At 45.4% G+C, this 21,892-nt stretch overlaps 1 protein-coding gene across 4 annotated transcripts in view; it reads right to left on the bottom strand.

The window, feature by feature from the left end:
* Nucleotides 1–5,361: 5,361 nt before the first annotated feature.
* CDRT4 (CMT1A duplicated region transcript 4) overlaps nucleotides 5,362–21,892 on the bottom strand; it is a 35,680-nt gene continuing 19,149 nt past the window's right edge. For all 4 annotated transcript variants that reach the window (XM_033089151.1, XM_033089153.1, XM_033089152.1 and 1 more), the window contains exons 3-4: nucleotides 9,390–9,466; nucleotides 5,362–7,781 (exon numbers count right to left, since the gene is read on the bottom strand). In XM_033089151.1, coding sequence (XP_032945042.1) covers nucleotides 7,303–7,781; nucleotides 9,390–9,432 — 522 coding nt within the window. In that variant the 5' untranslated portion in view covers nucleotides 9,433–9,466 and the 3' untranslated portion in view covers nucleotides 5,362–7,302. The remainder of the gene's footprint in view (nucleotides 7,782–9,389; nucleotides 9,467–21,892) is intronic.

Below are 21,892 nucleotides of genomic sequence, written 5' to 3'. Positions count from 1 at the left end.
TATTTTGGCAATGGGGCCTTAAAGAGAACTATCTTTGCTCTGGTGAACTTTCTTGAAACCCTAATTACACAATGTCTGTTGAGTATTGATTGTCTTTGCTGGGCCAGGAGAACTAAACTCCATCTTGTGGCAGTGACAATTTTTCCTTGTAATGAAGAAAAGAGAGAGGCAGTGGAAAGGCAGAGGAGACTCTAATATCTCCAGGATTAAGGGGGAATGGACACTGGATTCTGAATTAATGGAGATGCTCTGAGATCCATGTGGAGGTGGAGCTGGCCCTTCACCAAGGAACAGATTCAGATTTAGGCTTGTGGACCTCCCCAAAGTAGCCACTTCTGATAGCAATTGTAATTTATACTCTGTGGTGCTTCTGCTATCCCCAAGCCTTGAGGTCAGACGTGTTGACTGTTACAACCTGGGCAGATCTGTGGTTTGGGAAGCTTCAGGCGGACCCAATAGCTAGGTTCAGGAGAAGTGAGACAGCACTGACCTGAGACCTTGAAGCAACTGCTTTTGGAGTAAGACAGATGGCCAGGGTGACAGGTGGCCATGAAAATGGTTTTGTGAAATATGCAGTTATTCCTCAGAGCTTTCCAGAAAGTACCAGGGAACTTCGCATCATTCTCATGATAGAGGCTCAGCTGCTTCATAGCTCAGCATTAAAGAGATGTGCTTCTCCTACAGTTTGTGTGGTCAGGGTCATCTTGGTCACTCATACTTCAGGGAGCCTAAGTCACTTCAAACAAGTATCCTTTAATTTTGCAATGACAAAAACAAATATCAATTAAGACGAAAATAAAGGGAAGGAGAAAAGAGGGCAGAAAAACAAATATCAATTAAGACGAAATAAAGGGAAGGAGGAAAAGAGGGAGAATGGAGGGATGGAGAGAAGGAGGAGACCTATGGATACAACCCAATGGAGGAAGGAAATGGAGCTAGGGCAATGTCAAGCTGGGGGAACCATGGAACAGCACAGTGCTTCCTCCCAGGCTGAAATGCACCCCTTGCCCCAGTCTACAAACACCTGGCGAGGCTGGCAGGAAGCAGGGACTGTCTGTCATAGAGAAGGCATGGAAAACCAGAACTGGGTTTTGCTCTGGAGACCTGGGCAAGTTGAACTGAGGCTCCGTGGGCTAGGGGCAGATGCTGAAGGCTTGGACTTGGCCCTGGCCTAAGGTCTGCTTGGAACAGTAAAGGGGCCGCGAGGTCTCTTTGAAGCAGCCCAACCCAGTCCTCCAGGAGAGAAAAGCAGGCAGAGAGTCAGTGTCCTGCAACAGTCAGTGGACAAATGTGGGCACTGCCTCTGTATTGTTGCAAGGGGTCCAGAGAGAGGCCCTGCCCTAAAACATGTCTGAGCTAGCTGACAGCTCCATGGTGCTACAAAAAAACAAATATGAAAGCCCGGGCCAAGCGTAAACTGAAAGCAGCTTTGCAAAGTTTCAAAAACTCACCAGGAGACTAAAATTCAACTTGGCCAAAAATTCACCATGACCTCACTCCTTTTTATGAGCAGCTGTCCTGACATTAAGCCTGCCTCCTTCCATAATCCCTTTTTCATGAGACTGGAGAGAACCTGTCATGAGCCTAAAGCAAATACGCTCTCACAGAACCCTGTGCTTCTTTGTAATGTGCATCACAACTGCAACTGAAAACATGCCTGTCCGATGTCTCCACGGCCAGCTAGAAACCTGAGTGCGTCTGCCATGTTCACGGCTGGGCCCCTGGCACAGTGCTAGGCACAAGCAAGCACTCAGCGCATATTTGTCAGGTGTCCATCAGCATGGCTGTGAACATGAGAGGGAGAGAACAAGTTAAGTCTGTGAAATTGACCCTTCTGATACAGGCCAGGAAAAAAAAACTTCATCAACTAGGAATTTCACCAACTAGACATAGATTGGTCCTTTAAAGGAACAGAAGAACTAGGTGTTAAGTTTTTTGTTTTGTTTTTTTTTTCATTAGTTTCAGGTGTACAAAACAATGCAATAGTTAGTCATTTCACCCCTCACAAAGTGATACGTTTTAAGAGACTGTTCCTTCTATCGCTCCAGTATCCTCTAAGGAAAGGCACAGCAAAGGTATCTACTGATCCGTTATTTGAATCATATTTTCAGGACTAGGAGGATCTTTATAATAAAGCTGCCTGCTCAGTGCCTCACACTTTCTACAAAACCTGACAAAGTGGTTTTACCAAGCCCTGGACATGATGAAAGAACCACCTCTTCCCAATCCATTTTGTTTGGGGGGTTAGGACTTAACCATTGTAAATGACTTGCTCAATAAATAGCGAAGCACCAACTATGTGCCAGATCATGGCAGGGCTTTGGGAATATGACAGCGAACATGACTGACCTTGCCCAGGTCCGTGGCACTTCCAGACTCACTGTCCTTGCTCCTCTGCTGGTCCAGCAGCACATGGGAAATTGGCTCTGTGCAACTGTGCCCCACAAGGAGAGACTTCTGACAAAGACATTTCACCACAGCAGCGTAGCTGAACCTGAAGGTCAGCAGCCACAGGCTGAACACATCTGCCCCCCTTGAGGCTACACCAGCAGGGGTGCCACTGATGAAACCGAGGTGGAGAAGGAGGAGGGAACAAGGCTACAGGGAAAGCAGCCTGGACTTGGAGTTGAGAGCCTGGGTTCCAGTCCCAAAGGGGCTCACTTACTTCAGTGTTGGCTGGTCAACCAGGTAAGCAAGGATATAAGCCTACAGGCAGTAAAATGGACATGGATGACCTCAAACATGTAAAAGTGTGGGCAGAGGGCCTGTTGCACTCAGAATGAGCTTCCTTCCAGCTGCAACTTTCTCTGGGACTAACTTTGCTCTCCACAAAATTCTCCCCACTGCAGACACACAGAAACGGTTCCACAGAGGCAGATTTCTAACTTGCCTGAAATGCTGTGGCTTCTCACATCCCTTTTTTACCAAAAATAATGGAATGTTCTAGGCAGGTGAACAATTGAATCTACAGAGTAAGTGAATGGGTGCCATGAGTCTTGCTGGGCACTCAGCAGTATAAGTTTCCTAGAAAGACCTCAGGAGAGATGGGAGTTTTTATTCGCCCTAGAACAGAGAGCCTAGGGGAAGAGACAGAGGTCTCTGTACTAAGTCCAATGTTTTTTTCATGACAGTGTTTATCCTGCCTGGCCCCATGTAGAAATTGGATCACGGTCAGGATCAAGGTATAGAACATAGGGTGGCAGTGGGCCCCACCTAAACTTGAGGTGTTCCTGAATCCCCTGTTGGCCCTGCTTGCTCCACCCCGACTCCCAAAGCCCCAGAGGCAGCCCACATACATGCTCAGTGCCAGGGACAGGCCCTACAGGTTTAGGATGTTGTGGGATTTCCAAGTGTCTGATAACTAGCTGAGGCTTTGGGTCCCTGGGAAGAGATGGGGGTCAGGGAAGGGGGAGTGAAGGAGGAAGAGCAAGAGTTTCCTGATTACCTCAGTCAGGGCTCTGAGGACATCAGGGCAGTAAATCTCAGGTCCTGTTTACTTCCCTCCCTAGTCTCCCATTCTATCTTATCTGGCACTGATAAAGTGCAGGCTCGGAAAATGTGCCCTTCACTTGATAAGGGTGGGGATTCCTAAAAGCTCCTCGGAATGAATGACTCAGGCCTGGCTCAAAGGAGCCACATTGCCCAGATGTGGACATTGGCTTGTGCACATCTCCCAAAGCACTTCCGCGGTCTTTTTATCACCTCTGCGACACACGAGTGGCATTACGGGGCTTGGGTTCCTGCTCCTGGTTTTCTGTCCCCATGGACACACATTAAGTCCCCAGTCGGGACTCCTGTGTGGTATCACCTGCTCCTTGAGACATCTCAGCTACTTCTGAGGACCCCATCAAAACCCTATCAAAATCCCCACCTCAAGATACACATGTTGACCTCCCTGTCCTAAAAAAAAAAGACTAAGGGGGTTTGTAAGGCATTCGTGATTTCTACATGAGGACCTGGGCCAACAAAAGGAAGAACTGGGTTTGCTGAACATGCTGTGCTCGTCAATTGTGCTGCTAATAAAATCCACAGCTCTTGCAGGCCCCTCTGTGTGGTCCTACCCCAGCTTCCCTTTCCAGGTGGCTCCCACGCCACCCCAAGCATCTGGCTTGCACACACCTGTACCAGCAGCTTTGTTTATGCAGTTACCTCCTTGAAGACTTTCCTGCAGCCTCTTATCTGTCAAGCAGCTGAATCTCCTCCAATACGTGCTCCCAAGCCATGGCTGGGCAGTGACAGAATGTGAAACTATCTGCTGTCCCAGTAGCCCCACCAGAGCGGAAATGGCCAGCAGGCTCAGTCATGTTGCTGAGGTTAAACATCAACTGTTTAAACACCAATCGTGGAATTCGCAAATGGGTAAATACCATACTGTGCGCGGGAACCAGAGAATTTGTTCAAAAGCAGCTACTCGGTATGTGTAGAATGGGGCCTTAGTAACAAAGCAGCACAGCAGGCCAATAAAATACATATTCTGGTGTTTCATAAACCTACTACAGCAGGGAGACTAATAGAAACAACTCTCCTGCCAAACAGAAAATTCCAGATGGTGAGGAGATAAATAAGAAGAGACTGTGGAACATCAGAGAAAGCTAGTTCCCTCTTAGAAATGGAAGTTCAGTATGTTTCGAGTAACCTGAGACACCCCAGGCCCCTCCAACTTGGATAGGCAGATGAGTTACATTAGGAATAATCTATGTTCCATTCCGTGCCCCACCTGCTCGTATTGGATGGACTTCAGGCCCTGGAAGGGCTCCACGCCTGTTCTGGGAGCACCAGGGATGTCTCTTGGCTTCTCTTGAACAAAGCTGGTCCCGCCAAGTGTCCACTGGGCTCTACAGACCTGGCTTCTCCTTGTCCACACTCAGGGCACTGGGCCCCTGCATGCTGGTACGTTGTGAAATCAAGGAGAAGCTCTCTCCCCAACTTTTCATATGTACTCCAGGGCTTTCCAGAATTTTAGTAAAAGAGTTCTTTAAAAATGTGAATTATGGGTCCCCACCGCCATGGAGCTCAAGGTGGTCTGGATCAGGAGAGAAAGCTAAGCAACAGACAAGACAGGGTACTCGGGATCACCCCTATTCTCCCCATGATCAAGTCTTAATTACTGGTTCCTGATGGTTTTGTCCATCTGCTTCTTCCCTGGGAGAAAGATTTCCCAGCAGCCTCCTCAGTGCTCATACGAATGTGGCCAGACCTGTGAACCCCAGCTTGGGCTTGAACAGAGTCCTCCGTTTCAAAAGGAATTACTCTTCTTCCTTCTTAAAATTGCCCCAGGAGGCAATGCAGCTGGACTGCAGTCACAGATGCAAGCAATTCTCATCACAATATAAGGTGCTAATGAGGTCTTTGGCTCATGTTTGTCTTGTTATAATAGACTGAGAAATTAATCTAAACAATGCTATTTATAAAAACCTTTATTTAAATTTAGAAATTACATACTTTCATAAAAGCTACTAAGCACCTAGAAAAAATATTTTTTAAAAAACGGTGTGACTGCTGTGCCCTCAAAGCAATAATGCCAGATCCCTAGAAATTCTAACACTCAAAGAGGCTCTATAATCCATAGCTTCCTAAATCCACTCTGGCGATAAAATCCCATAAAAGGATAGAAGAGATAAAAATTCTTGTTGGAGGAATTTATCATCTGCCTCCATGTCTATAAATGCTCCCTGAACACAGAATACAGCTATTCAGATTCACTGAAAACCACCTATCCTTTTTCAAGAATTTATTCTGGCCAAGAGCTGAGAACCCAGCAATGGGTCTGGAGTTCCTCATCTGTGCAGCTGTCTCGACACAACGCACAGCAGCCAGACTTGAGTACGAAAGTTTCCACGACACTCTGGGATGGAGAGAATGCATTTGTAGGGCAAATTCTATTTTCTCAAATGGTATTTATAGCAAGTACTACATTGCATCCTCTAAGTCTCTGTGAGGGAAGCAGGATGGATATTAACTGCTTCAGAAATATAAACACAGAAACTCAGGTGAGATCAAAGAAAAGAAAAGCCACCAATGGAACTATGCTTAGAGGATAAACCCCAAATCTGAGACCAGCTGGGTATGCCCATGATAACAAGATCCCCTTATGTCTAAAGACAAAGCCTGTTTGCTTTGAGACTGAGTTGAGGTTAGTGTTCCTTGCTTTGGGGCCAATTAGGAAGAGCTCAGAGAATGAGTGGACCAGTTCTAGCTGTAACCTGACAAATAATAACTGGGGTCCCATAAGGAGGAATTTCTCCTCCACCAACTCCACCCCACTAGGTAAGACTTAAAGAAGTATTAGGGGAGAAAATCCTTCATTTCTCAGCAGGGGACACCTAGGTCCCTACTGCCACTTTGTAAAACCTCCAAAGCAAAAACATCTCAATACGAGGTTCAGATGCCAAGTGGAACAGCAAGGTGGGAATCACTGGGAACCCTGCCATTCTGGTTATTAAGGTAGTTTTCTCTTGGCTTCAAGTCCATCCTTTTGTTCTATACTTTGAGATGCTGGGGTTGGGATTCTGCAGACCACATTCCTGCTTTCCACCCTGATAGACTCTCCCCATGGGGCGCTAGAGGGAGCCTACCAGGCTAGAGGAGGAGGAAGGAACTTCCTGGTTTGCTTCCTGCTTATTTCTGTTGGTTTCCTATCCCTGTCTCTTTCCCCTAGCAACGCTTCTTGTTCACTCAGGCAGTGCCAGTTCCTTCCAGAAGCATTCGAGTCCAATTTTTGGTTTTCCCAAAACTCACAGAACCAACCTCAGCCAAAACAGCTTCTCCTCCTCAGGGGCAGAGGTACCATCCCCACAGAGGCTCTCCTCTGAGCTCATAGACACCAGCCCCAGCTGAGGAACATCCCCACTCCCCCACCACAGAAATCTGAGATTCAGCCCACATGCCCCTTCTCCAAGGGTCTAACTTTCAGTAAGTCCAATATCTTCCCTTTGTTCCCCCAGCCTTGGAGGTGATAACTGCTTCTTGCGGTGCTACCTCCATTGATAACTTCATGTTCTCTTCCTGCCTTTGCAGTTACCTGGTTAATAATTCTTTATATTAAATTATCTCTGGTAATATAACTGGTATGACTTCTGTCTCCTGCCTGGACCCGGACTAGTTAGGTCCTTAGCATCTATGGTGGGAACTAGAGCCTGGGGCTTCCATCTGATTGAGATGCTGGAGGGGATGTACCCACCCACCCACAGTCCAAATTCTGATCTGGTTTATCTCAGCCAATCTCTACACGAGCAGGGGAAAGTTCAAATTTAAAGGACATAGTGAAATGTGTGGCAAATGGAGCTTAATTGCTGTACAATCTCAGAGGATGTCTGCAGGGACTCCTTGCAAAACATTCGAATGTTTTTCCTTGCTGGGCAGAAGTGAGCTATATGGAAGCATCCTCATTACAGGTTTTCGAGAGAAGATGATCTTGTTATAGTTTGCGGTGGGACAGTCTCTGGAATCCGTTTGCAAGTGTACAGGCTCTGGGAAAACAATGTGCCCCGGGGCCAGCACAGAGAAAGCATCCCACACTGATAACATGGGCTTCGTGTCCTCGAACACCATGTTGCTGGATGTCGTGGATGACTTTCTCCTTCTCAGCTGGATGATGCTGGAAGACTTGTTCTGCTTCAGTGTCCATCCACTTTCCTCAAGAGTTTTCATGCATTCCAGCTCTCTAGCTTTGCTTTTCTCAATGAGTCTTCTCACCATCGGGGAGGTATATGTGACATAGGCTGACCAAGGGTCATGTTTTTCAAGCAGTTTCAGGGGAAGCCCAATGTTTTCTGTGAGTTCTACCAGCAAAGAGAAATTAGGCAATTTAGAGGCTCTCGCAGACAATAATTCAATTCTTCAAAGAATTGGAGGGTATTGGAAATACATTCTGAATTTCTCCCCTTCATGCATAATAGCCTTTCCATCCCTTGAGTTCAGTGGGAATAAAATCCAATCCAAAGTTGGGAGACAGAATGACACGCCATAGAGTTTATCAATTAAAGAACAGCATGATAGTAAAGAGTGGGAAACTTGGAGTCAAGCAGGCTTGGTTTCAGATCTTTGTATAACATCAAAGTTTAGCTCTGAGCTTCTATTTTTTCACCAATAAAAACTGGTTACCATAAGCCTATTGTAAGGATTAAATAAAGTAGCATATTTTAAGGGCTTGGAACAGTATAGCTTAGGGCTTGAATGCATGGGCTCTGCTCTTAGACCGTTTGAGTTCAAATTCCTTCTCTACTAGCCCTTGTGAACCTTGAGCAAGTGTCTTAACCCTTCTGTGTAAAATGGTGATTAGAGTAAGATCAACTTAATAGGGCTTTCTTGTGGATTAAAGGAAATAATTTATGTAAAGCGTCTAGCACGGTATCTGGCTTATAGTAATCAGTAAATGGTAACTATGAAAAGGTTGGCTATGTCTCCTTGCCTGCATTATTTTATTTCATCCTTGTTGCACCTTAGAATGAATATTATCCCCATTTAACAGAGGATGAGACTGAGGCTGACTAGGTGGCACAACTAGCAAATGGTGGGTTTGAACTCAAGTCCAGTGGGCTCCAAAATTCCTAAACTTTTCATTGTAGCCACTGGCCAGAAGTTTTAGGTGTTTGGGGGTGAGAGGGCTTGACTAGAAATTCAACCCATTAGTTTACCAAGCAGCCTTATCCCTTTGTAGATATCAAATCAAGGGCAGGTCAGTCCTTCCTTCTTCCCTTTGAAACGTCACTCCATTAGTGGGAAAATGCCTCAAAATTATTCTCCTGCAGCTTTTACCTTCCCCTGTTTTCTTAAGTGGTGCATACTTCCCTCGATTTTATATTTCTTTGGCCACTTCAGTAGGAGTTTGGGAGGCAGCGGAATTAAAAGGTTCATCTTGCCACCTCCAACCTGAATTCAGTAAAAAGCATTCTAAATGGGGATAGTCAAGAGACAGTGCAGATCACACAGTTATTCCCAGGCTGCCTCATCGGTGTTCAGGAGCTGGAGCTCATCTGGGGACAGATCTATCAGGAAAGAACATGTTGCAATGGTATCATTCTGCCCGAGGAAAGCAAGATGTGTGATACAATGTCTCACTAGAAAATGTGCCTCAAATCTCCCAGGCACAGACTTGACTGTTCATCCTTGTCTCCTCAGAACAAATGCAGAATTCACAGATCTCACAGGTTAGGGCATTTGCTTATCTCCGGCAGAGGTGAAACTAAAACTGTCTAAAACTATCTAGAGCAAAATGAACAGCAAGCTTCTTCCAGCTCCCAAATCCGCTATAGTCTCTCTACCAGTGTAACATGAGTGGCCACCCCTGCGCCCCACCTCTTTGTCTCCCCACCCCCACCCCCCCAAAATCCTCCAAATTTAGCCAACCCCACAGCAGAAGCTCCCATTGTTAAGGTCCCACACCCTACCTCCGTCTGTCTTCATCTGTCTTGCATCAGTCCTCTTGCTCATTTTTAAGGGTTCTTCACATCACAGGTCCAAGTACCTTTGGGAAAATACACTCGTTAGCCAGAGCCACGGCAGTGACCTGAGAAGAAAGCGATCAGCAGCGACCCTGGGATCCCAAGAGAAAGATATCTGCATGATCCTGCCCTCAGAGATGAGGACACACCTCCCATGGAAAGGAAAGAGTCTAGGTGAGCCCAGCACAGGAGGTCATGTCAGTCTCTAGGCCTTCTGCTTTCTGGTCTTCAAGGTTTCAAGGACTGATTTCTGGGCACCCTGGGGGCTGTGTGGAGGTTGGACCATGGAAAAAGTGAAGAAAGAAAGGTCCCCACTTCCCAACCATCTTCTCTCCCAGTGTCCACGTGTGGTCATGTTACTGAAAGTGGCTCTAGTTCCTGCCCTCTGGGTTGTACTTCTTAAGCCTGGCACTGGTTGAGAAGGGCAGCTGCCAGGAGTTAACTTCAGGACCCCAGGCACAGGCTGACATAGGGAAGTCTTCATGCTCTACATGGCCTTGTATGTGGGCAATATGATGGGTGCAGTGGTCTCGTGGCTCTTAAATTTAGGGGTACCTGTCCCTGAAGGGCTTGCTATAATTCAGACTGCTGGGCCCCACCTCTATAACTGCTGATTCAGCAGCCAGTGTTCTAAAGCAAAGGTGGGGAGGGAAACGCAGAAGATTTGTAAGGTTTTATTATTAACTACCTAGTGTAGTGGTAGGAAAGAGATCCAAGAGAACTTTTCAGTTCCTTTCCAGTTCTAAAACTGGAAAAGACACATCTGAGAATTTTTATCCGAAAATGTGTTATTTTATATGTTCAGGTTTGCCATTTCTGTGGCCTTTGGACATTTCAAAGTACCATAAAGCATTTCTATCATCACCTGCCAGTGCCCAATGAAAAAAGAGTCTCAGGCGGTTTCTAGCAAGTTCCCAGGTAATGCTGGCAGTGTCGGTCAGGAGACCACATTTGAGAACCACCACTCTAGGGAAATGCTTCTCTAGTGAGCACTAGAATTACCCGGAAAGCTTGTTAACACACAGACCCCTGGTTGCCACCCCTCATGACTCTGACCCAGGAGCTCTGCTTTGGGGACCTGAGAATTTGCATTTCTAATTAACTCCCACGTAATTCAGTGGGTCTGAGGGCTGAATAATGACTCTAACTCCTTCTTTCAGCTGACTTGCTCATGTGTGACACTCCCCTGAGATAAGCAATTCCCAGGTTTTCTACCCCTTTTCTCTCCTAATCAAAGAACCATTGTGGAATGCAAGTGAGTGTGTAGTCTGCAGGACAACCTTAAATTCCACTGTATTTAAAGTAAATTATTCACAAATGGCAGCATTTTATTTTAACACAGCTAACAAAGGATAGCATCTTAGAGATTCATTCATACTCTCAAAAAAAAAAAAAAAACACTAGTTTTTGTCAAACCTCCTCTGATCTAGGAGTCCCTACTATTAAGTCTTACTAACAATCTTGACAATACATTTTTAGGAGAATTTACAATATCATTTTTCTGAGGCTGGGCAAGAAAAACGGATCCAATAATCCTCTAACCTTGAGAGCGTTTTACATAATAGTAAGAAAAGAAACTGGAAGTGGAAGCATCTTATTTCTCCTTCTCAGACCTGCCATGGGACCTCAGAATTTCAGGTCATCCATTCCAAGTCCCCAAAAACATCGAGTCTGTCATCCAAGTGTTACCCAGCCCAATCTGTTCACCTACAATGAAAAGAATTCTTCACTTATCTTCCATATTTGTAGACCTGTTAGGAATGCATTTGTACTTCTTCCCCTATGTACAGTAGGGTTACTGAATTATGTCAGGTGGTGGGAAAATGTTTTGAGCTGGTGGTATTTTCAGAATTTTGGATAATTCCTTTTATTCTTTTTTCTAAGTTTCTAGCTAATGATCCCTGAAGTCTCAAAGAAGCTCAGTTATTAATGAATTGCTTGTTTCAACATGAGCTTGTGTCATGCAGGGTCTCTGGTCCCGCTCCGCACATCAGAACACAGGATATGATGAGGCCGAAAAGGAACAACAACGGAGCCATAGATAGGGGAGTCATACCACTATAGTCTCGCTGGCAGCTGGTTGAGACACGCAAGCAAAACATCTGCCAGTACCCCAATGAGGGATCTTCTGCACCCCAGTCACGCTGGCGGCCGGGTGAGACACAGAAGTAGGATCCACATGATCTGCAATCCAGCATCCACGCTGCTAACCCCACTTGCTAGCCTCAATCCACCATCCGCTTCTCTGCCAACCAACCAACAACTCCTTGCTAACTGCAATCCGCCCTTGCTAGCTCAGCCACAGCAGTTATATTAGGGACTAATGGCTAACTGGTTATAGCTGATGCCAAACAGTCACAGCTGATGGGCATCTACTACCTGAGCCAGCACCCTTCCATGTGAGGTCGAGAGCCTGGAACTGCTCTCTGGGACTCTGTCCCCCACAGCTTGCAATTGTATAACCCACACTCTTGCTCAAAACTTCTCACTCGTTAGCCAGAGCACGGCAGTGACCTGAGAAGAAAGCATCGTCATCGGACCCCTACAACAGCTCTCTGTGGCTGCTAAGGACAACTCTCGAGAATGGCAGGTTTTTCTCATACCTGCTAATGCAGGAACTAGGAAACTATAAAACCAAGGGAGGGGATGTTTGAGACAGCCTCAAAACTCATGGCGAGGACTTGTTTGTTGGAAAATAAAAGGAGACAAATAGTTGACATTAAGTCTGAAGACAAGCTGTGGGCTTTTATAATTTCCTTCAACCCTGGCACAAAGGTTCCATTTTGTCTCCCTATAAATGAAATGCAAAGCAGCAGTGTACAGACAGGAATAGCATTGACGGGAGGGGCCGGAGGCATACCATTGAAAGGTTTTCTTGTTTCTCCTACAGGCACGAAGGCCCATGTTCAATCCTCCCACCCCGACCCAATCTCTCATCCCACCATTCCCAGAAGCTAGTCGGATATGCAGGGTTTGGCCTCAACAAATTCAAAGGAGTTGACACTTGCCTGGCACCTGCCACAAATGTATGGCCTTGATCATGATCCTCACCATCTCAGGACCTCTGTTATCTCGCTTACGTGATGCGGATGGGGATGAATTCCTGTCTTGCTTCTCTCACAGAGGCATGGCTGTTATAATAAAATGTCTGGAAATAAATGTGCTTCTAAACCAGGGATCCCTCAGCTTTGCTGCACATTGGAATCACCAGGGATCTTTTCAAAATTCAAATGCCTAGCTCCCACCCCCAACGTTGTGATTTAATTGGAATGTGATGGCGACACAGCATCAGAATTCAAATCTCGATTCTAATGTGCAGCAAAGGTTGGGGACCACTATTATAGAATCTAAACTAAAAGAAAAAAAAAAAACACTGCAGATTTATGGGATTTATAGAGTGTTAACTACATGAGAGGTAAGAAACAGGTACAGGAGATTATTTCAGTCCTTTGGCAGTTCTTAGACTCATATTTTCATTCAAGAATTCTTCATTATATGTATTCTATGTGCTGCATGCGTATCAGTGACCTTTAAACACTTAAAATGACCACGGAATTGGTCATTTCCACCACCACCTGCCAATACCGGAACTGACTGACTTAGATCAAAGCAGAACCAGTGCCTTAAAGGACTGAGCTAAGAAAACTGTGGCAGTAAATGGTATTCTCATGAAAGCTAATCTCACTCTCTGTCTGTCGCCACAAGCTGCATCCTTATCTCAGGAAACCATCTTGCAAAAGGATTTTGTGGGTTCCAGGCAGGACTGATCGATGAATGCACTGGCACAAGTCAACCCCACTCAGACTTTTACCCCCAATAACGCTGTGAAAGTAGTGCCATTTGCATACTCACGACAGGCAAGACATTATCTTCACCCAGGGTTTCCTAAGCTGTGTCCCCTAGAATGCAAGAATCTCTTAAAATGCTAATAGGTTACTTAAAGAAAAAAAAAGAAAGATCACCCGATATGGCCACATAGCTTGCTTAATCCAAGGGGCACTATTTCCATAGTCCGTGATGCTGTGCAGTGTAAATTTACCAGGCCTGTCCTCAGTCAGGTGTTTGAAAACTGACATGTTTAACACATTCCTTTAGCGCAGGCCTTCTCAGAGCCTGTACTATGTTAACTTATTCTGTAACTCTCCTAAAGATACATTGATTTCCTCTAATCTCATTTGACCATGGAATCATTCATTCACTCACTTTTTCATTCATTCGTTAGGTAGGGCATCTCATGGAACACGTAACCAGGAAAATGTGTGGATTCTGAAATCCGTCTCCAGCCCTTGTTTCAGAACTGCGAGCATCAGAGGATGTTATGACATAAGAGGATGGAAGGATCAACTTAGGATATAGCTGGGTCTTCAATGAGTCACTCCCTCTGAAATCAGCCTCAGAAGGGTGGTCCCACGAAAGTGTCCGTACCCAGAAAAGAAGCCAACACGAGGGCTTAGTGCTCTACTGGAAACTAGACCTATTTCCCTCTGTTCAGCTTCTTTCCTCTCTTCTCTGCTCTCATCTGCAAGTGTCTTGTCTTGCTAGTGTCTCATCTCGCCCTTTTCTCCCTCTTCCATACCAAAGAGTCTTGTCTGGCGCCAGAAACAGACCCAGTTCTGAAGCAGGAAGCTGATGCAGTTTCATTTCACCCCTGCATGTTATCCTCCTCAACCTCTCATTTCCTCCCCCGCCCTCTGTTTCCTTGTCTGCCCTCTGGTTGCTCCTCATTTATTTTTGGCTGAAGAGGAAGCTGCCACTTAAGCCAGCAGTGTCTTGGAAGGCTTATCTCTAAGATCTGGAGAAACATTTCTGGGCATGAATCAATCTGGTGCAGTGCGTCTTTTATGTGCTGATATCCATCCCGAGTGTCCCCCCACCCCCACCGCTTCATCTTACAGGCTAAATACATGCTCAATACATGCTCTAGTGCATTTCAAAATGCAGAGCACACACCACAGACTTCCCACCAGCCCCGTCTTATCATGACTCTCTCCACCTCTTTACCCTGCCCTGTTCCATGGAAGCTGTGGAAAACTCTTGCCATAGTCTCACCTCTACCTGATGGGCTCTCGCTGGGGTGCATACAAGATAATGGTTTGGTGTGACTTTGGCAGCACTGATGCCGGGGAGCGTTTGGAATCCTGGAGCTGTTCAGATAGAGGGAAGGAAGGGTGAGATGAACAAGCTGGCCTTTCGGGAAAGAAGAGGAGTTCTCTCCCTTCTCCCTGTGCTGGCCGTCTTTTCTTCCTCATCACTGTCCCTCCCCCAAACACACACACAACTTCAAGGAGAGGAGAAACAAACCCATTACTGCTCTTTGTTAAAAAATCAAGTTGCATCTGAAGGGAAGCTTTGGTAGTTGACAGCATGTTCGCACATAGACCATGCCTCCTTCTGGAGGGAAGCAGTTATCTCTAACCTTATCTGGGGCGGGAGGAGGGAGTCTAATCAGAAGTGTCCATCTTCTAACACAGATCTGGCATCATCAATTCATCCGTTATGGTGGGGGGTGGAGATACCCTGTTTGTGATCATGCTTCTGTACTCTATGTAATTTTCTCTAAGGACTATGTGTTTACCTTGAGACATGCAAAGTGGAAATAGAGTTCAAGTATCTATGGCCATGCAGCATCAATTCAATCATTCATTCATGCATGATTCAACAAATCTATATTGGTACAGGTCCTGCGCTCACCAAACACGTCGTGAATTCTCCATATTCCCTCTGCTTTGGGGTCTACCTTTCTCAATGTCCAGGGTTCACAAAGCAGGTTTATTTCCCATGGATAATCCATGTCATTTTTGTCCTCGGAAAAAAAGTAGAGCTATCCCTGAGCATAGGCCAAAACAAGTCACATCAGTCAATCTGCAGACAGCTATTGTGTGTCTCATGTACCAGGCACTGCAGCAGGGTGCTGGGGAACAGCAATACGAGGCAGAGCCTTGGAGCAAGGAGCTCACAGACCCATGAGGAGACAGACAGTCAGCTTCCTAACTCAGCCTGAATGGGGAAAGATATCAAGAGATGGGGTCAGGAACAGAAGGTGGTTGTGCTGAATCTTGAAGGACAGGAGGATGATAGGCAGTGGGCATTATTTAAAAGTCAGCCTCAGTGTTTTCAAATCCTGAATGAAGTGTTTCTCTGCTCAGGGTCCACATTCTTCTTCCAGGGTGCAGATCACACGGGCTGTTTCCAAGCGGTATGTTTTCTGCCTATGAACCACAGGGTTGAGTTGGCTGAATAAATGCTTACAAATTCACTACAGGAAGAAACACTAGGCATTGTACACCTATCAGGTACAACTACTAATTTAATTTTATACTTATCCAAGGAATACTCAATCATAAATATAAAAATTACCATCTTAAGACCCATTAGGCACAAAGCACACGTGGCCATAGTATCTCTAGATCAAGTTCCAAATTTTAAAATTAAATTTTCAGAATATGCCAAACAGACAGAATCAGAGGAGAACTTTTCAACCCTTCCTTCTGTGGACACTTTGGGGTATACTTGCACATTAACAGGCAGACAAGAAGGAATGATACGGAAAAACAGGCAGCAAGAAATAGCCCTGCAATCTTATATTCAGGAAACTGAACATGAAAGACTTTAGGTAATTTGCACTCAGAGACCCTCTCTCTGCCTGACAGCTGGCTCATGAGCAATGGGACCATGAAAATGTGTGGCCTCCCAATGTCTAATCAGTGAGAAAAACGGAAGTCCTCCTCCCCTGCAATAAAGTGGGTATCATGAGCCTAGGGAACACGTGGGGGAAACAGACAGGCATTTCCCAGGACTGGCCTCAATCACTGGGCCAGGCCACCTCTTTTTAGAGGTGCTCAAAGCACTAGCAATCCAGGCTAGCATTTGTTTTGAAGAAGGTGACTTACTTTTGAGACTTTGCCTAGAAGCAAAGAACTAAATTTGCTGCTTTATATAGGATTCAATTATTCCATCAGCCTGGTGGCAAGTCCTCAGTGTCACACAGTTTTCCTAGTTCACACCCAAATGTGAGAAAATCCATCCATCACACATTGTACCCAAATCTTGGGTCACAGATAAACTCAAATTATGATTAAATCAGAACTCCCAGTGGTCAAGGATGAGCTGACCCCAGTTGAACCACAGTCCAAATAAATCGCCTCCTGAAATTTAAAGAGTTTGACTGTACTTTGCCCTGAATCGCTTCGTTCATACTCAGCAATAATTTTAGTCCTAAACCAAGTCACAAAATGGAAATTAAGCAAAAGGAAAATGCAATATTTGGGGATGAAGCAAAGGAAGAAACGCTTTTCGATGGTGCCCAGCACTGTTAAGGTTGGAAGATGGAGTGAAGGAGGCTAATTTCAATGTGATGCAAAGACAACTCTATCCAATGAGCAGAGCCCCGTACTCCTTCCTACGTGCGGCCAGAATCACACTCGCTAGCAGATTGTGAGGAGGAAGCAGAACAAACCATCTCCTTTCCTAGAAGAGCAATTCAAGGCATGTGTCATGTTGTTGATGGCCACTTGTATTTTGCTATATTTATTTGTGTGTGTCCTCATAACTGAAAAAATATATAAGTATGATAGGAAGTTTGGAAAAATGTTATTTTGTAATCTCACAATCCCAGTACCATCCCACAACTATGACTTGTGTGCTCTCATCCCGTTCTCACATGGTTATGGTCACAAAATACACATATCCATTTGAATCCATCATTTTTGCTCTAAGTTTACATTGTGTTTTCTCATGTTCTGAAAGATTCCTCATAATTATTTTAGAGACTGCTCAATAATCCATCAACTGAATGAACCAGTATTAATCATGTCTCCATTTAGGGATTTTAAGTTGTTTCCAATGTTAGCCACTGTAAGTGAAGAGCTGTGTCTTTCAAAATGAAAACTCATTGGCGCTTTTTCACTTTTTATAAATATTTGTACAGCAAAGTCCTCAGAAAATGCTGGCTCCTGATGGTTGCTAGTCTCCCCAAAATTTCATTTTTGCCAAAGCCACTACCCCTCCAATGCTGAGATGTGAGCAGTGTTTTCCCTGCTCCCCTATCTACATGGACAAAGAGCAGGTCAGATGTTTGCCCCCATGGTCTCTAGGGTTCTTACCAGCTCCGAGGTCTCCCATTCATTGGAGCACACTGACCATAATGACGAGGCCAGAAACTGAAATGGCGTCTGTGAATTACACTGCCAGTGCCGATGTGAGGCAGATTTCAGGTAGGAGAACTGGAGCCAGAGCCCCCCACTGCCACCCCAGTCATAGGAGGGTCAGAGAAGAAATTAAAAAGAATCAGCTCCCTGTGGCCAAGACCAGATATGCACAGGGGAACTGCCCCCAAAAGTATCCTACACATTGTGATGCTTTGTTAAAACTGGATGTCCTAGCAAGGACATAGCAATAGGGTCAATGAAAAATCCCCTCTAAACTTTCAAGTTTTGGTGCCTGGAGCTCAAGATGTAGCAGCCAAGTGTGGCCACCCAACAACCTTCTCCAAACAAGGAGGTGCAAAATACTCCACCCCATTGTCAAGACATGGGGTAACAGTTAAGGGACCAAAGAACCGTAAAAAGCAAACCAATTTCCTGTAAAAGTAGAGAAAGCATGAGCCATTTAGTGAAGGGGCCACCAGTCTCAACTCCCCACCCCAACCCCCATTATAATGAGGCCATTCCAACAATGTTACTCCCAATAAAAATTATAGATGCTCTTATTGAGGTCCCTGCCCCATCAAGAAATTGTCAAATTGTGTCCCATATTTTCTATTGAGAAAGCAAGGAAGTGTAGAAAAGATCCTTCTAGAGTTTGCAAGTTTCCTCTAGCACTGTGCAAAGGATGGAGTACCATGGACTTGGAAATGTCAATGTTTGTTCTCTGAGAAGTGAATGGATAAAAAGGGAGATTCCTTGGCTACATGACTCGATGAAAGTGGCACCTTTTGTTCTTGTTCACTCAGCAATCTTCTGAAAATTGATATATCAAATAACACATAGGTATATGTCTCATTATAAATTATTATATTGGCATCTTAAATTATAATCATTTTCCTTGGGGTTTGGTCAAAATTAATCACTTCCCCAAAGCCTGATCACTTTATGTCTTTAGTACCATTGGGACCTTGATAAATTAACCAAAATATGTTTCTAGGACCCATCTCTCTTCTAAGAGATTCTTATTTCCAATAGCTTATTAAACAAGTTCCTCTAAACACTGCCTTTTCATCAAATTTAAATCTGTTCAAAACAAAGCTCAGTATTCATTGTCACCCCACATTTCTACAAACATCTCCTCTGTCTTCACGTCCTGCTTCTGTTGATGACATCATCATGCTTCCTGACCTTCAAAGGAGAAACTCAATTCCTCCTTCCCTCTTCCACCCCAGGATCAGGGTCCATTTTCCAAATAGGTCTTCGAACTTCTATTGTCTTTCCCCCAGTTTATCTTCCACATGGCTAATGCAAGAATTGTCATTTATACATATATATGCATCCGTTCACTCAACAAATAGTTACTGAATGCTTACTATGTGCCAAGCACTACACCAGATATGTCATTCTAAGCAGAGAAAACCAACTGAGAAAGATATGATCATGTCACACTTCTGTTCAAAACTTATTTACTCCTTGCTGCCTACAAGATAAAATGCAATTCCTTAGCATGGTATATAAGACCCTTCAAAATGTAGTCCCAGAAAAGCTTCCCAGTCTTGCTTGTATCACCACGACTCTCCCCCTCCACACACACAGACACACTTGATACTCCAGTGACTGTAAGTACCCGGTCGTTTCCCACGCTCGCCAAGCGCTCATGCCTTGACTTCTTGGCGTGACCTGTTGCCTTTGTCCTGAATTCTCTTCCCACTCCCCACTTCTAAGGAACTGTATGTCCTCCAAAATCCAGAGTGTAGCTCAGCTTCTCAGTGAAACCTTCCCTAAGCCTCCCAGGAAGAGAGTCTGTCCTTCCCCTGTGCTCTTGGGGAAAAGGCAAAAAGGACCTGATTGCAAGTAGCATCACCACATTATACTGAGAAAATTGTCGGGGATCAAAAGGTGTAAGGTTTACTCAGTCTTGGGTAAACTGATAAAATTGTGCTTGAAATTTGAAAAGCTGAGTATAAGAGCTGCAATTTGGAGACACCCCTACACCCCTGTATCCCTGAGACTTTTTGCCAAGAGTGCTTTGTGAGGTCATCACCAAAGGAAGTGTCCTCCCTCCTGACCCTTCTGATACCAAGTCCCCAGCAGGTCTCTCAAGGGAGGGCTGCTTGTCCCCTCATGACCTACAGGTTTCTGGACCTGGAGGTGGGTACTTGTCCGCCTTACTCCCCACTGCCGTTCTCAAACCATTTTCCTTCCTGCTCCTTGGAAGCTCACGCCATCTATACCACCCCATCCACCTGGTTGCTGTCCCCTTCTGATCCCTAGCCTCTAGGCCTCCGTCACTGACGACGTTAGCTCCTGGCACACTGGCTTCCTTTGCGACTTTACTCCTACCATCCTCAGTGGTTTCTTCACCGTCTCATGGACGATCCATGCAAATCTCTAGCACAACCTTCCTTGATCCACCTCACATCCACTAACTTTGTCTTCCTCTCGGCCTCTGCCACCCACTCCTGTGATCAGTCCACTTTTCTTATCCTGACCAATAACCACACTATACGCACAGTCTCAGCTGTGAGCACCCCACTCTGTTCTCCTCTGTCCTTCCAGCGCGCCCCCTCAAGCCGCTCCCCATTTAGCAATTCCTCTCTCTGCATCCACTCGTTATACCGCCCTCTCTCAGTCACCCCTTCATGCCCTCACTTCCTCCTTCATCCTGTTTAAATCCCGTGGTATATCATTATAACCTCTTGCAAATGACCTTAACCCCTCTTACCCATCTCTCCCTCTAACCATATTTGCATGACCAAGCCCCAGTTCTAGTGAAACGCAGTGGGTGGGCTTTCTGCATGTGCCAGCTCAGCCACTAAACATGGTGAGAGAAAAACACAGCTGTGCCGACTGGTCTCACACGAAATAATAATAGCTAAAGTTTCTGTGCTGTGCGCTATGCACTAGGTACAGTCTAAGCCCCTCAGCTATATTAATTAGACTATTTTAATCCTCACAAAGATCATATGTGTTAGGTGCTGTATGATCCCCATTTTATAAGCAAGGAAACTAAAGCCCGTACGGATGTTCATTATCACATCCACGATCACACAACTAAGTGACAAAGCCAGGATTTTCACTCAGGCTGCCTAGCTGCAGAATCCCTTTCATATTCCACACTCCTCCTCCTCTAGCTGGCAGTCACTGTAACTAGCCCACCCTACTATCCCTCCTTTCCAAGTCTTTCCACTTTCCCACTCCACAAACAACTATTTCAAACCTCCTCATCACCTCCGCTCCCTCTCCTCAGCTGATGTCGTTGCCTCACGCTCCTCGGGGAAGTAACCAAGAATCTATCAGGAACTCCCTTGTGTCTCCTGCCGCATCTCATCACACCTGTCAACTGCTCCTGTGCAGGCCGCCTCCCCTCCCACCACGATGGATGAACTGTCCCTATTCTTATCAAAGAACACCTCTCCATTGCATCCCAGGCCCTTCCCCTCCTACCTCCCTACATGCAATGGCCCTGGATATAGTCAACCACGCTCATGTTCTTGAAACCTTTTCCTGTTTGGCTTCCCTGACACCACATGGACCTATTTTCCCCCCATGTCCCTCCCCACCCTTCTTCTCAGTCTCCATGGATGATTTCTGAGCTCCCTTCTTTGTTTGATCTCCACAGGACCCCAAGGTGACATCAGTCAGTTCTGTGGCTTTACATCTCATTTTTGACAAATCTTAACTCTAGCCTGACCCCTTCCCCAATGTCCAAATTTATATATCCAACTGCCATCTGTGCATCTTCATTTGTATAATATCTAATAGGATATCACTCTTCATGGTTCCAACAGAGCACTTCACCTATTCCCTAATATGTTCCTCTCCAGTCTTTTCCATCTGAGAGAGAGGCACCAATTCACCAAATTGCCCAATTCAAAAACCTAAGAGTTGTCTTTGATTCCTCTTTCTTCTTATTATTAATACATCTGATTCATTATTCTCCCACCACCACCCTCCACGATTATTTAACTTCTCTACATCTCCATCCTTACCCAAGACATCCACATCTTGTCACTGGACTACTGAATACCTGCTAGGTGGTCTCCCTGCTTCCACTCTTTCCCTTACAATTCCTTCTCCACAGAGGACCCAGAGTGACAGGGTTTAAACATAAATCAGATTAAATCATTCCACTGTCAACACTTCCTGCTGTCAACAAAGGCTTCCCATTGCATTTACGATAAAATGCAAATTCCTCACCTTGACCTTCATCTCGCCCCTGCCTGTCCTTCCAGCCTTAGCTAGCCCTGCTCCCCAACAACTCACTGCACCAGCCACAGTGGTCTTTCTTCTCTTCTCACCATT

The sequence above is a fragment of the Rhinolophus ferrumequinum genome, chromosome 21 (assembly GCF_004115265.2).
Source record: "Rhinolophus ferrumequinum isolate MPI-CBG mRhiFer1 chromosome 21, mRhiFer1_v1.p, whole genome shotgun sequence".
NCBI classification, from domain to species: Eukaryota; Metazoa; Chordata; class Mammalia; order Chiroptera; family Rhinolophidae; genus Rhinolophus; species Rhinolophus ferrumequinum.
Note: the sequence above shows the minus strand (reverse complement) of the source record. Positions and strands in the feature narration are given on the sequence as shown.